Source organism: Myotis davidii, unplaced genomic scaffold, assembly GCF_000327345.1.
Source record: "Myotis davidii unplaced genomic scaffold, ASM32734v1 scaffold248, whole genome shotgun sequence".
Taxonomy (NCBI): domain Eukaryota; kingdom Metazoa; phylum Chordata; class Mammalia; order Chiroptera; family Vespertilionidae; genus Myotis; species Myotis davidii.
Genome location: NW_006299220.1, coordinates 291,418 through 304,954, shown reverse-complemented (window position 1 = coordinate 304,954; position 13,537 = coordinate 291,418). Strand labels below are relative to the sequence as shown.

The 13,537-nt window shown below is 33.3% G+C and overlaps 1 protein-coding gene across 1 annotated transcript in view; it reads left to right on the top strand.

The window, feature by feature from the left end:
• Nucleotides 1–13,537, top strand: part of PIGK (phosphatidylinositol glycan anchor biosynthesis class K) — a 98,878-nt gene that overhangs the window by 43,521 nt on the left and 41,820 nt on the right. Inside the window, exon 9 of the mRNA XM_006774660.2 lies at nt 1,117–1,289. Within this exon, the coding sequence (XP_006774723.1) occupies nt 1,117–1,289 (173 nt within the window). The remainder of the gene's footprint in view (nt 1–1,116; nt 1,290–13,537) is intronic.

Below are 13,537 nucleotides of genomic sequence, written 5' to 3'. Positions count from 1 at the left end.
GGCACTGTCCTTACCTTCATGTAGCTTCAGAATGAAGGGGGTGCTGGGTAAACCTTAAGGACAGGACCATGTCTTACCAATTTTTGTTTCTTCTGTGAAGGTAACAGCAGGAAGTGTATGTAATAATAGGTACCTTATATGCTTTGCTGAATGATTGAATATGTGTCTGTCCTTGGTAATTCATTGATGTGGGTTATCAGGACTAAGATTAACTTAAAAATTACTGTGAGATCTGTGTAGCAATGAAGTTGTGTTTTTAGGCAGTAGTTTTTGGAGCACTGGTGTCTGCAGGTGCCATGGATTTGTTCTTATCATGCATAAACTATGAAAGTTACTTGATTTATGGAATCGTTTCCATAGGTTCATAGCAGGAGAGCAAGGGGGTATCTAGTGGGGAGGCTATGCTTGAACTCCCTGTGTTCCAGAGCACTTCTACTTCATTTTTTTTTTTAACATATTGGGCTATCATGTTATTTTTTAGAATATGTATATTTTTATTGATTTCAGAGAGGAAGGGAGAGGGAGACAGAAGTATCAGTGATGAGAGAGAATCACTGATCAGCTGCCTCCTGCGTGCCCCCCACTGGGGACAGAGCCAGCAACCTAGGCATGTGTCCTTGACTGGAATCGAATCTGGGGCCCTTCAGTCTGCAGCTCTATCCATTGAGCCAAACCAGCTAGGGCAACCGTGTAATTTTTAATTTGAATTTAAAGTTTGAATGAAGGGTCACAATTACAAAACGTTTAAAGAAACCACTCAGGCAGAGCAACCTCTTAAGATAGATAGAGATGTAGAAAAAAACCAGTTCTCTTGTCATAGTGTTGCATTTGCATTCTCATAGGTTTAAGCATTCAAAATATACTTTGTAGCATATGATTCAAAAACTTGAATAGTTTTTACTCTACCCTGGCAGTTTCCCTTGTTATCACCTGCTCTTATGTCTTTATAACTTTCTTAGAATGGCAAGCACTACTATAACAATGAAACCTTTATCTTTAGAAACGTATCTTCTTTAGGTTGGGAGAGCTTTAAAAACACAATGCAGTCTACTATATTGTGTTATGGCTTGATAAAAGTTGTATGTGTATTTATTATTCTTACATATATTTTTTCAGTTTCAGGTATGTCCGAAAAGTCTATGTGTGTCTACTCCTGGACATCGCACTGATCTTTTTCAGAGGGATCCTAAAAATGTCCTGATAACCGATTTCTTTGGAAGTGTACGGAAAGTGGAAATTACAACAGAGACTATTAGTTTGCAGCCAGATTTAGGAATCCTGGAAAGCAGGTATTCATCTTAATTATTATTCAAATAGAATATCCTAGTGTAACAATTTTTAAATTTTTATGTAACAAGAGTAAGTGATGAAAGTTGGTGTTTGTAAATAAAATTACACACTTCTACCCAGGCTTCACTTTATGTAGGCCCTATGCATTTCAGATTTATGGGCAAAAGCTATAAATATCAGTGAGAAGCTATGATCATGATTAGGATTATGTCATAACTCCAAAATATAATGTTTGTAGTAAGATGATTTGAGAGTTGCTAAAAAAAAAAAAAGAAAGACTAAAATGTTTCCTGTAACTGGCTGTTTCACAGCCATACTTTTCTGTTGTTGGAGGTGTATATCATGACTCAGAAGACCTTCACGAAAGGTCAGGTATGTGAACATTTCAAAAGATTAATCTCTAATGAATGTGTTTGCTGTCACCAATTGAAGTAGAAGGTATTAAGTGATGTAACATTGAATAGGGAAGTTGGCAGCTGGGCCCTAGGCTGCCTGTGTGTAATATGGGCCCTAGGAATCTGGCAGATGCAAGGCAGATAAACATAAAAAGGGAAGTGAGTGCCAAAGAATACAGGTGCCAAATACATACTTCAAACCGTAACACAATGCTTGTTGTTCAGAATTTCTTCCGGCTCCAGCAATCTGATTAGTTGTCTGACTGCCATCTGTTTTGGCTTCTAGAGCCTGAATGGTTTGTGAGCCTGGTTCAGTTATATCTGGCTTTTCCCTAGTGCCGTATTCTGTTAATCTGGAACATTTTCTCTGGGGCTGTTATAAATTTGAAGTGACCCTCCATCAACAGGTGCCACTGTTTAGGATTTGTTTTGGAGGTTTTTGGTAAAGGAATGGAAAAGAGAGGCATAAGCCAGGCACTTCCTTCTTGGGGAGTGGATTGTGTTTGAGTGAGTAGTGAGTGTGCATTCATGTGTGTGTGTGTGTGTGTGTGTGTGTGTGTGTGGGAGGGGTGGGGGGGAATTAAAACCAGGATCCCTTGGGACTTAGAGCCTCAGGATCTATTTTCCTCCTGGTGGAAGCTGTATGTCCTTAGTGAGGGGGGTGGGGTGGGGGGAGGGAAATTAGTTGTTTTTGGATATGTGAATTTTATAAATATAATTTATTTTTTTTCTCTAAACATTTTTAAAGGCAAAGTATTTTGTTAGGATTAAATAGTTAATATCCACTTTCTTGAAATATATACTTTACTAGGTATTGAACTTTAATTGATATTATTATTAATTATTTTTTATTCTGGATATTCAAGGCCTTGGATTTTTTTTCTTTTCAGTTTTCTTAAGACAACAGATCATATCACTTTTTTTTTTTTTACTGTTTAATACTTTCAAATTACCTTTGTAAAATAGTTGAACTGTATCTTAATACTTAGCAACTAAACTTGGAATTGAGTTACTATATGTCTTTTACCAAATTCATTTTATTTCCCTTGAACTTAAGTCTATAAGATGTGATATATCTTCTCTTAACCATGTGAACACTGCATTAATTTCCTTTATAGTCAAGGACTATCTTTATACTCCTTCTGTACTTATTTTCTGTCCTCTACACCTCACAAAATATTAAATATGTAATAATTGTACAATAAAAAATGATTACAGTGGAATTCTACTGTTTCATTATATATTATGGAAGAATGGAATTTTGTCTCATAAATTATCCCCATGTACTGTGATGGATGCAAAAATAGTTGATGCTTGAAGAGTATCTTAATTCATCTTTAATTGAGAAAATCATTTTAAATATTAAAGCCAGACACCAGGCACCATTGAATTAGAGCACCCTCTAGTGTTTATTAAAAAAAAACTTATTTAGAATATTGCTTACAGATGGTTTCATGATCACTGGTATAGACTATCCAATTAATTTAGAAAAATTAAGTTCCCAAAATGCTTCAGGAATTTCTACATGGATGTTACAAATATTATCTTGTATGTAGTTATATTTACATGCAAAAGTGAATGATAGCCAATGCTTTGAGGAAAAGTATATTAATGAGAGATCGGATATTGTGAAAACTATTTTATTAAGGAAATTATGGGCTAGAATGTGTATGTATTTTTTCAGATCTTAAATTAAAAATATTAACACAGTAGCTGCTATTAAAATTGTCAGTTATACTTTAAAATATTACTTTATACATTTATCAGGGAAACAACAGAACTGATTTGTTCAGACTTAGACTGTCTATATTTCATATTTGTGTACTAGAGTACACTGTACTAAAACCTAATATGGTGAATAACTTAGTACATAAAGTTGATCAAAATAGCTATATGAAATAATTGTTTTTATATGTCTTCTGAAACTTAGATATTAAGTAAGATACAGTCATATAGTTAGTAACAACACTTTATTTTGTATATGTCTTACTAATTGTGTTATTAATTTATTTGCAAGAACAAATGAAGTAAAGTATGGACTGATTATAATAATTCTGGCTTATATAATATGATTCTAACTTCTTCATCTGAATATACATAGGCTGATTTTTGACAAGTATACAGACAAATAAGCAGTCTACCCTCCTGAAAGATTGGGCTTTCTAGAATTTAGTCATAAGTCCATGTCAGAATTACTCAGATTACCAGTTTTGTGTCCTTACTATATTGGGAAAATAACCTCCAGCCTATTGCTGTAAAAATATAGGCACATTTTAATGTTCCAAATGTGGAAGTCTAAATTCTTTAGGCATTGCCCAAGAAAAAAACAGAATACATTTTTTTCTCGATGAGTAAACTGAGACTGAGAAAGGTTAAGATACCGTCTAATAAATGGTATAGCTAAGATAAGAACGCTTCATATTTCTAAAAGTATATATATTTTATATTATTCTTTTATAATTTGCCCTGAGTTACTCGGCTTGTTTTCTTTTAAAAGAAAGTAAAATATAAATGTAGCTCAACGAAATATCACAAAGTAACTACTCAAGTAACCACCTGAAAAAAGTAGAACAGTGACGGTATACTTGAAGCTGCCCCATTCCTTGTGCCCTTTCCCCATCTCATCTCTACCTTTTTGTCTCCCCCAAAGTTAACCACTATTCTAACTTTTATGGAATTCACTGTCGTGCCCTTCATTTTAGTTATATCACCTAAACAATTATGTTTTGATTCTTTTGCCAATATTATGTTTTTGGAATTCACTTATGTTGTTGTGTGCAACTGTAGTTTGTTCAGTTTTTAAGAACTGAAGTATAATTTACTTACAAAAGTCACCTTTTTTAGTATACAGTTCTGAGTTTTGACAAATGCTCACACTTAATCACCACGACAATTCACCACCTCAAGAAATTTCCTTATGGCTATTTTTATCCAATCCTCCCACTATATCCCTGGAAACCACTGGTGTTTTCTGTCCCCGTGGTTTTGATTTTCCCAGAGTGTAATATAGTTAGAATCATACATTCTGTAAGCTTTAGAATCTGGCTTCTTTTACTGGCATAATGCATTTTGGATCCATACCTGTTGGTCAGTAGTTAGTTCCTTTTTATTGCTGGGCAATACATGTGATACAGTTTATCCATTCACCAATGAAAGGATATTTGTTTTTGCCCCCTTCAGTTTTTGGCAATTATGAATAAAGCCACTTTAAACATGTTTTCATTTCACTTGAATTAAATATCTAAGAGTGGGTTTACTGGATCATGTGGAAGTGCAAGTTTAACTTTATAAGAAACTTCCAAACTATTTTTATAGTCATTGTACCATTTTGCATTTCTACAAATAGTTGTTTCACATCCTTAATTACACTTAATATTGTCTTTTTTTAAAATATATTTTATTCATTTTTTTAAATATATTTTATTGATTTTTTACAGAGAGGAAGGGAGAGAGATAGAGAGTCAGAAACATCGATGAGAGAGAGACATCGATCAGCCGCCTCCCGCACATCCCCCACTGGGGATGTGCCCGCAACCCAGGCACATGCCCTTGACCGGACTCGAACCCGGGACCCCTCAGTCCGCAGGCCGACGCTCTATCCACTGAGCCAAACCGGTTTCGGCTATTTTATTCATTTTTTACAGCGAGGAAGGGAGAGGGATAGAGAGTTAGAAACATCGATGAGAGAGAAACATCGATCAGCTGCCCCCTGCACACTCCCCACCGGGGTTGTGTCCATAACCAAGGTACATGCCCTTGACCGGAATCGAACCTGGGACCCTTGAGTCCGCAGGCTGACGCTCTATCCACTGAGCCAAACCGGTTAGGGCTGTCTTTTTTTTAATTTTAGTCTAGTTATAGGAATGTAGTAATATATCATTTTGATTTTAATTTGTAAATCCCTGATGACAGGACATTGAGCACCATTTCATGTGCTATTTGTCATTCATACATATTTCATGAAGTATCTATTAAAGTGTTTTGCTTATTTAAAAATTAGGTTTTTGTTTTTTTTACTAAATTATAAGAAATCTTTAAATATTTTGGATATAAATTCTTTGTCAGATATATTTTTGCAGATATTTTTTCTTAGTATTTTGGCTTGCCTTTTATTTTCTTAATGTCTTTGGAAGAGTAGACTTAATGTTAATGTCATTCATTTATGAATTTTTTCTTTATGCTTAATGACCTTTGTGCAAGGATTTTTAACCTTAACTCAAGGTCACGAGAACTGTCTTTTATTTTCTTATAGAAGTTTTATAGTTTTAGCTTTTATGTTTAGGTCTTTGATTTACTTTGAATTAATTTTTGAGCATATTGTTAGGTAGGACTTGAGGCTCATTCTTCTTCCTATGCATATCTAGTTATTCTAGCACCATGTGTTGAAAAGGTTGAATTCCTTACTAAGATGTGTTGACACCTTTGTAAAAAAACAAAAAATCACATGACCATATGTGTGGGTCTGTTTCTGGACTTTACAGTTGCATTGATCTAGAGGTCTGCTTATATCACTCTTATACTGTCTTGATTATTTTAGCTTTATAGTAAGTTTTGAAATCAGGATGTGTTAACTCCTAAAGCAGTTTTTATTTTTCATGGTTTTTTTTGACTATTCTAGGTACTTTGTGTTTCCAAATAAATTTTAGAAACAGCTTTTCAATTTCTAAAAAAAAAATAAAAGCCCCTGGATTTTGATGGGATTGGATTGATTCTGTATATTGATTTGAGGAGTGTGGACACCTTCACAATATTGAGTCCTCTGATCCATGGACATATCTCTCCATTTATTTAGATCTGTAATTTTTCTTTGTGTTGTTTTATGGTTTTCAGTGTGGATGTCTTTCACAATTTTCATTAAATTTATTTCCAAGAATTTTTATTTTTGATACCATTTTAAGTGATATCTTCAAAATTTATTTTCTATTTGTTGCTCAAATATAGAACAATTAATTTTCATATTGACTGCATTCTTGGACCTTATTGATTCTGTTGTTGATTAACTCAATCCCAATGAAAATCCCAGCATGCATTTTTTGTAGAGATAGCAAAATTTATATGAAATTGTAAAGGACCTACAGTATTTAGTGTATCATTAAACATGAATTCTAGTCATGATTTATAATGTTTACTAGGAAATGAAATAAAAATTTAAAAGTACATAATCAGTAGAAACATCTGTTTTGGAGTTGGGTAAAGTAGATTGTGAGAAATATGAAAGTTTGTCATTAAACTATTCACTAAAAATTGCTTATAATAAATTGATATGATTATGAAACTTTATGAACCAAAGATTCATCCAAATGGCTCAGACAGTAGTTAATAGGATTTCTCCCCTACTATTCTACATACTACTTTATTTTTCAAAGTGATGAATTTACTCATAAGTATAATTCTGTATTATGGGCCATTTATTTTATATTGTTATTTATAAATGTTAGTCACTTCAATTAGTCAGTTATTCAAGACTTCATTAAAGTAGACTTTCAAAGCATAAATTAGGTTGTGATTATTTGATTCATTAAAAACCAAAACTGATAATATATTGCCCATTTTCTCATTTTACATACACATAAAGTTCTTATTGTTATAATTTCAAAATAATGTGTTGATCATTTCATGGGAAGATTTTTGTAAAGCAATTTATTTCAGTATCTATAATTAACAAAACATCCGTTGAGTTGGTTTATGACTTTAAAGAATAAGTGCATGTATGTAAATAGTATAGAAGAACATAATACTATGCCCCTTTGAATAAGTAAACCTCTCTTAATGTAAATTAGTAAATATGTTTCCTAGGGATAGTAATTTTCAATGAGTGTTTATTAATATTTAAATTGTATCAAAGCAAAGTTCATTTTAATTTAAACACTAAACATACAGAACCTGAAATTTTTGAACTATGAAAAATCTCAAAATCACATAGTATTATTTATAAAATAAAACATTAGAATTTAATCCATTGGGATATTTGGGGAGTAAAGGTCTGAATTATATGGAAAAGTAGACTATGGAACCTTTAAGGTTTGATTTTATGTTCGGTGACTCTCTTGGCCTACTTACTAATTACAATATTATTGCTCTATTCCACTAAATTAAGATTTAACATCCTAAATGAATTAAATCAACTTCATGCCTATTAAATGCCATTCTAGAGGATATTACAGCATAATAATCAAAGTCAGGGTCATTGGAATCAATCTGAATTCAGAACCTTGGGCTTTTACTAGCTGTGTAATCTTTTTTTTTTTTTTTAATATATTTTATTGATTTTTTACAGAGAGGAAGGGAGAGAGATAGAGAGTTAGAAACATCGATGAGAGAGAAACATCGATCAGCTGCCTCCTGCACATCTCCTACTGGAGATGTGCCGCAACCCAGGTACATGCCCTTGACTGGAATCGAACCTGGGACCCTTCAGTCCACAGGCCAACGCTCTATCCACTGAGCCAAACCGGTTTCGGCAAGCTGTGTAATCTTGAGCAAACTACTTGACTTCTTTGATTCTCAGTTTTCTCATCTTTAAAATGGGGATAATAACTCCACTTCAGGAGAATTAATTTTCATTTTGTTTTATAGCTCTAAATTATGTGCCTCAAATATAGTAACATGCTCAGTGAGCAACATTATCTAGAGAACATATTACATGTACTGATGAAAATTATTGCTAGAATCCTATTTTAAATATATTTTTGGCTATTTGCAAAAATTATTCTTTTATTAATCAAGTATTAGCATGTAGTTATTTCATATTTGCAAGTTTCTCATTTGGAATACTATGAAGAATTGGGAAGTTGTGTTTTACCAGAAGGTGGCAGTAGCATTACATATTTGTATATATGGAGCAATCATTTTTTTAATGAGGAAGGTTAAAGGTAGAATGTACCACCAACTAAATCATATTTGTTTCTTCACACCACTGACAAAGAAGAAAATGACTTTTGATATTGAATATTCAGTTTAAAAAAGATAGTAAAAATATATTTCTATATGTAATTGTTTTGCTTTAATAAGCCTAGTAATATGGAACTTTGGTTATAAAATAGGTAAATCTACTGGATTTTAAAAATTGACTTTTTTGGCATATTTTTAGAAATTGTTTGCATAATAAGTTGAAGGTTCAAAAAATCTTATGTTTATGTGAAGATTATTGGTGATTACTTAGTAAAAAAGATAAAGTAGTTATTTATAATTTATCAGTGGGGAGATCTCAATTGAAGTTTTAAAAAATGATTTACATATAACACTTTAGGATTGTAGCTGGTGGGGAAACAAGGGGCAGAAGATATTTACATTATAATATAAATCTGTAATCTGATTCCAGAAATTGCCATTTTGTTGAAATCATGGTATGCTTTCTTACCTGATTTTCAAGTATTCTATAGGTGAGGCACTGCCAAATTGTCCCTCCCAGTGCTAGAGGGAACCTTTAAGGCAATTTGATAAAGTAGAGAGATATGGGAGTGAATGGACTTGTGTTCAAATTTAGTTTAGTTTCTTACTTTATCTTTTCATGTATATTAATTAATCTCAGATATTTTATCTGGAAAAGGGTGATCGACTCTCTACCTTCAGAGTTATTGTGAGGATTTGGGGTAATGTATATAAAATGAGCATACTTTGTTAATGCCATGTAAAAATCATCGCAGCCAGGCTGACATTTCTCTTCCAATGCAAAAGGTTACAGTGGTAGTGCTACCATCTTTATTTAGTGCACTGTAGCTCTATTTATATAACTCAGTTGGCATTTTTATCATCCATGCTGCGTATTTTCCATTCTGGACTTCCCATACTTACTTATGTAGTTGATTAAAAAAACACACAAAATTCTATTTCAGGACATTATGCTTATTTCATTGTGTGTTTTTTTTCTTACTGTTAATTATCTTAGAAGTATTACTTCATTATTGTAACCTATCAGTCTTTTATAATACTCATTCTGATATCAAAATGTTAGCATTAAACCATCTACAGTTTTAATTGTAGTGGGCAGGGTAAATATGAACCTGGAAAAATGACAGGGCCATGAGGTCTTTGCTAGTGATATCCTTCATGATTAATATCAATTTTGAGGCACACCTATTGAGTGAATTGGAAATACTATGATTTTTTAGGGGTAATCAATAATTTGAAATTTCATGACAAATTATTTTTAATAAAACCACACTGTATCTAAAACCACAAGTAAAATCATTTATATGAGTTTTCATTAAATTGATATAGTAAATATTATTTAAAGTATATTTTATTACAAATGCAATAGATACATTTCTGGAAGGGAGAGGACATTTCATTTAAATGCTTATTTTAAAATTAATTTTCTCATAAAAATAAAGAAAAATTAGGAGACTGAAAAAATTCATATTTGTTTTTGGCCATGTCTTGGTAATATAAGTAGTAATTAAATTTTTATGTGTGAAAGGGAACATATTATGTTTTTTTCATAAAGCAAACATTAATGTTTAAATCTATTATTCTTCTTTCCCTGTTTGCAATTTATGTATACAAAGTTCTTGTCAGATTCAGTGGTATTCTAAATTTCTCACTTTAATGAAATTGTCGCATATTATTCTGAAAGTACTTTCACAAAGGGATTCATGCAGCTACTATTGTTATGGGATGTCTTTTTTCAGTGAGATGGATCAACCTCATTTTAACTTCTATATTAAGAGCCTCTCTTTGTTCTTCATCTGATGGGATTAGCTTCTAATGTTAATATTTTCCAGCATGAATTCTCAAAGTGAAAACAAACTAAAATACTATGAGCTCAGAATATATGATCTCAAATGACCTGAATTTGTCACGTGATTACTAAGTGTGGATGCTGGCTGAGAATTCGCTTTCGTGGACCTGGTTTAATTGGTCTGAAAGACATTGCCAGTCAGAAATTCAGATACTCGGTGAGCAGTTTAAACTGGGTTGTATTCAAATAAGTATATCTATTTTTTTAAACGTTAATTTCTTTATACCAAAGATATGTATGCTAAGAGTATATGTATTGACAGATGGAGTAGATTTCTGTCAGGTGATTTAAAGTTGCATGGTTTAGGACAATTATTTGCACTTTTGCTTTACGGTATTGGGACAGATAGTAATGAGCTATATGTGAGAAATAAATTATGAGTGTAGACAATCTCTGGCTTAGAGATATCACCCTCAAGTTCTGCTCCTTGTAGTAAAGAGTTGTAACTGCTCTTGCTGCTTTGCATAAACATGATACATATATTTAAAATCTTACTAATGATAGGGAAAGCTCTAACTTAGGCTTGAATAATAATTGATGTTTGTAATGATTTCTCTTTAGTACAAAAAATATCTTCTAAATTATAGAAAATGATTAAAATGTAACGTATAATTTTAGTGTTAAGGGTAGTCGTTTTTTGTTTCTAATTCTTTGAAAATTAGGCACAGTAAAACCTTGAGTACTTCCAGTAATAAAGTTGTCAATAAGTTTGCTCTGAATATGAAAAATCCTATTTTTACCTTAGATATAAAAACAACTTGACTTTAATGGCTTTTGACATTCATGGGTTGAAATTTCATTAGAAGGAAACAATTCTCAATAAAAGGATACCCTATAATATTCAGAATTAGGTGTAACATTTCAATTTTTCCAGAACAAGAAATATAAATGAGTTAGAGAAGTGGTTTGAAGTTAATAATAAAGAACGATCAATTGACTTCACTTTTGGAATTGTTGCTGACTGGATTTTTCTGAAAAACTCCTCTGTTATAAAAGACCTAGACACTCCATAAATTGCCAGAAAAGCACTTTTAAATACATAGCTGAGCTACCAAGAAAATAGTTGTGTGGAGACAAAAAATATTGTTTGATGAATGGCATTTCTGGCTTTTCCAGATTGAAATAGAAGTGGTGGCACCCCCTTTTTCAGTGGAAGGTGCTGCATAGGTTTAACTTCCCACAGATTCTAGGTAGTCGCAGCTGGTGTTCCAAACATGCAGCTTTCCTAAGCAGTTGGCAGTGAGCTCAGGCTCTTTGTCTCTCTTTGCAAGTTCTGCTTAGATTTACTATAAAAAGATGATCTATGGGTGGGGTCCCTCTGATAGAGCTAACCCTTGATGTGTTTGTCCAGTGGCATCTTAATCCCAGCATACTTTTACTGGGGATCATATGCTTTATCCTGCGGCAGGCCCTTTTATCTGTGAGGCAGAAGAAAGTATTTGCAAGAGCCCATTGCTAAACAGTGCCTCTCAATAGTAAGCTCTGCGTTCCTCAGTATTAGGGAAACCTCTTGGAGAAAAACATATGAGGGGCTAAAACCCACGTAGTAAGTAAACATGGAAGGCAAGGCTTCCTAAGTGGTCATTACTGATAGAGAAATGTAGAGTTTTGCGTTAGAATGGCTTTGTGTGAGGGCCAGGACACAAGGCTGAGGGTCCATTTGTGGGTAGCTGGGCTTTAGAAAATAACTGTCAGCTTAAAATTGGTTACCCAGTTAAACTATCGTTAAAGAATAAATAAAATATAAGGACATTTCCAAACATACAAAAGCAGATTATTTTGAATCAGTACACCCTTAATTAAACAACACCTAAAAGAGTGAACTCTTTGAGGAAGCAAAGGAGCTGGAAGAGAGGTGTGAGTGGAAGGATGCTGTGCTCATATATTAGTAAAAACGTAAGTTGAAGCAAAAACGAAGTCGGCTTTGTAATTATGATGATAATAGCGATGATAATAATTATTTGGAAAATAGACTAAAGTACTAAGCATTTAATAACAGTATTATATAAGGAGAGGAAATGGAGGAAATGATTAGTTTTAAAGTATTCTGAAGGTTTCCTTTTTGGGGAAAGACGAGTAGTAAATTTTAGTAGCTTTAGATAGTAAGGTAAGTATGCATTTTACATTTTGAGAATGGCCACTAAGTGAATAAAAGTAGAGGAAATAAGATAAAAAACAGTATAGGAGAAAATGGTATTAAAAAGGGTGGTCATACTACATTAAAAACCAAACCCCCAAATGTGCTGTTTACATGAAACATCTTTAGTAGATGGGCACAGATATTACTTGGAATGTGGCTAGAGTAATACTTTGAGGGGATTAAAGAAAAAAGTAATTAAAAGAAATGTTAAGCCAACAAATAAAAAAAAAGGTCTTGCTTTATTTTTCAATTGTAAAAAATAAGTGTCCTCTCCCAACAAACTGCAAATAGTAGGCTTAGATGATTTTTATCTGTGACATTTATCAAACTCATGTGGGGCTGACATATACAAATAGAATAAATAAATTGTGCTACCTAATTTATTTGATGGAACCAGTTAATTTTGAAACCAAAACTAGACAAGGACAGTATGAAAAAAAATATAGAGCCAACCTCACTAATGACCACAGATATACAAATCTTATATAATCCTATCAAATAATAGAGAAACATGGTAATTAACCATAACTTCGCTACCCTTCCCATTGGCTAATCAGTGAGATATGCAAATTAACTGCCAGCCAAGATGACGGCCGGCAGCCAGTCAGCTGAAGCGAACATGAACATGAGGCTTGCTTACTCCAGTGATGGAGGAAGTCAGTGTTCCCCGCCTGCCCTGCCGCAGCTCAGCTCTGAGCTCCAGATGAAACAATGTTGCAATTATAGAACCTAAACCCCAGAAACCTGCTTTCAGCCAGCGTGGCCTCAGAGCTTAGAGCAGCCAGTGATGGCAACAGAGTTTCAATTATAGAATTTAAACAAACCCAGGTACCTGCTTTCAGCCGGCAGCAGCCTCAGAGCTGGAGCCTGCTCTCAGCTCCAATGACAGCTATAGAAGGTAAATTAATCCCAGAATAAAAAAAGAAACAAAAAAGAAAAAAGGAGAGGCTGGGAGCTTCAGGCGCCCACCAG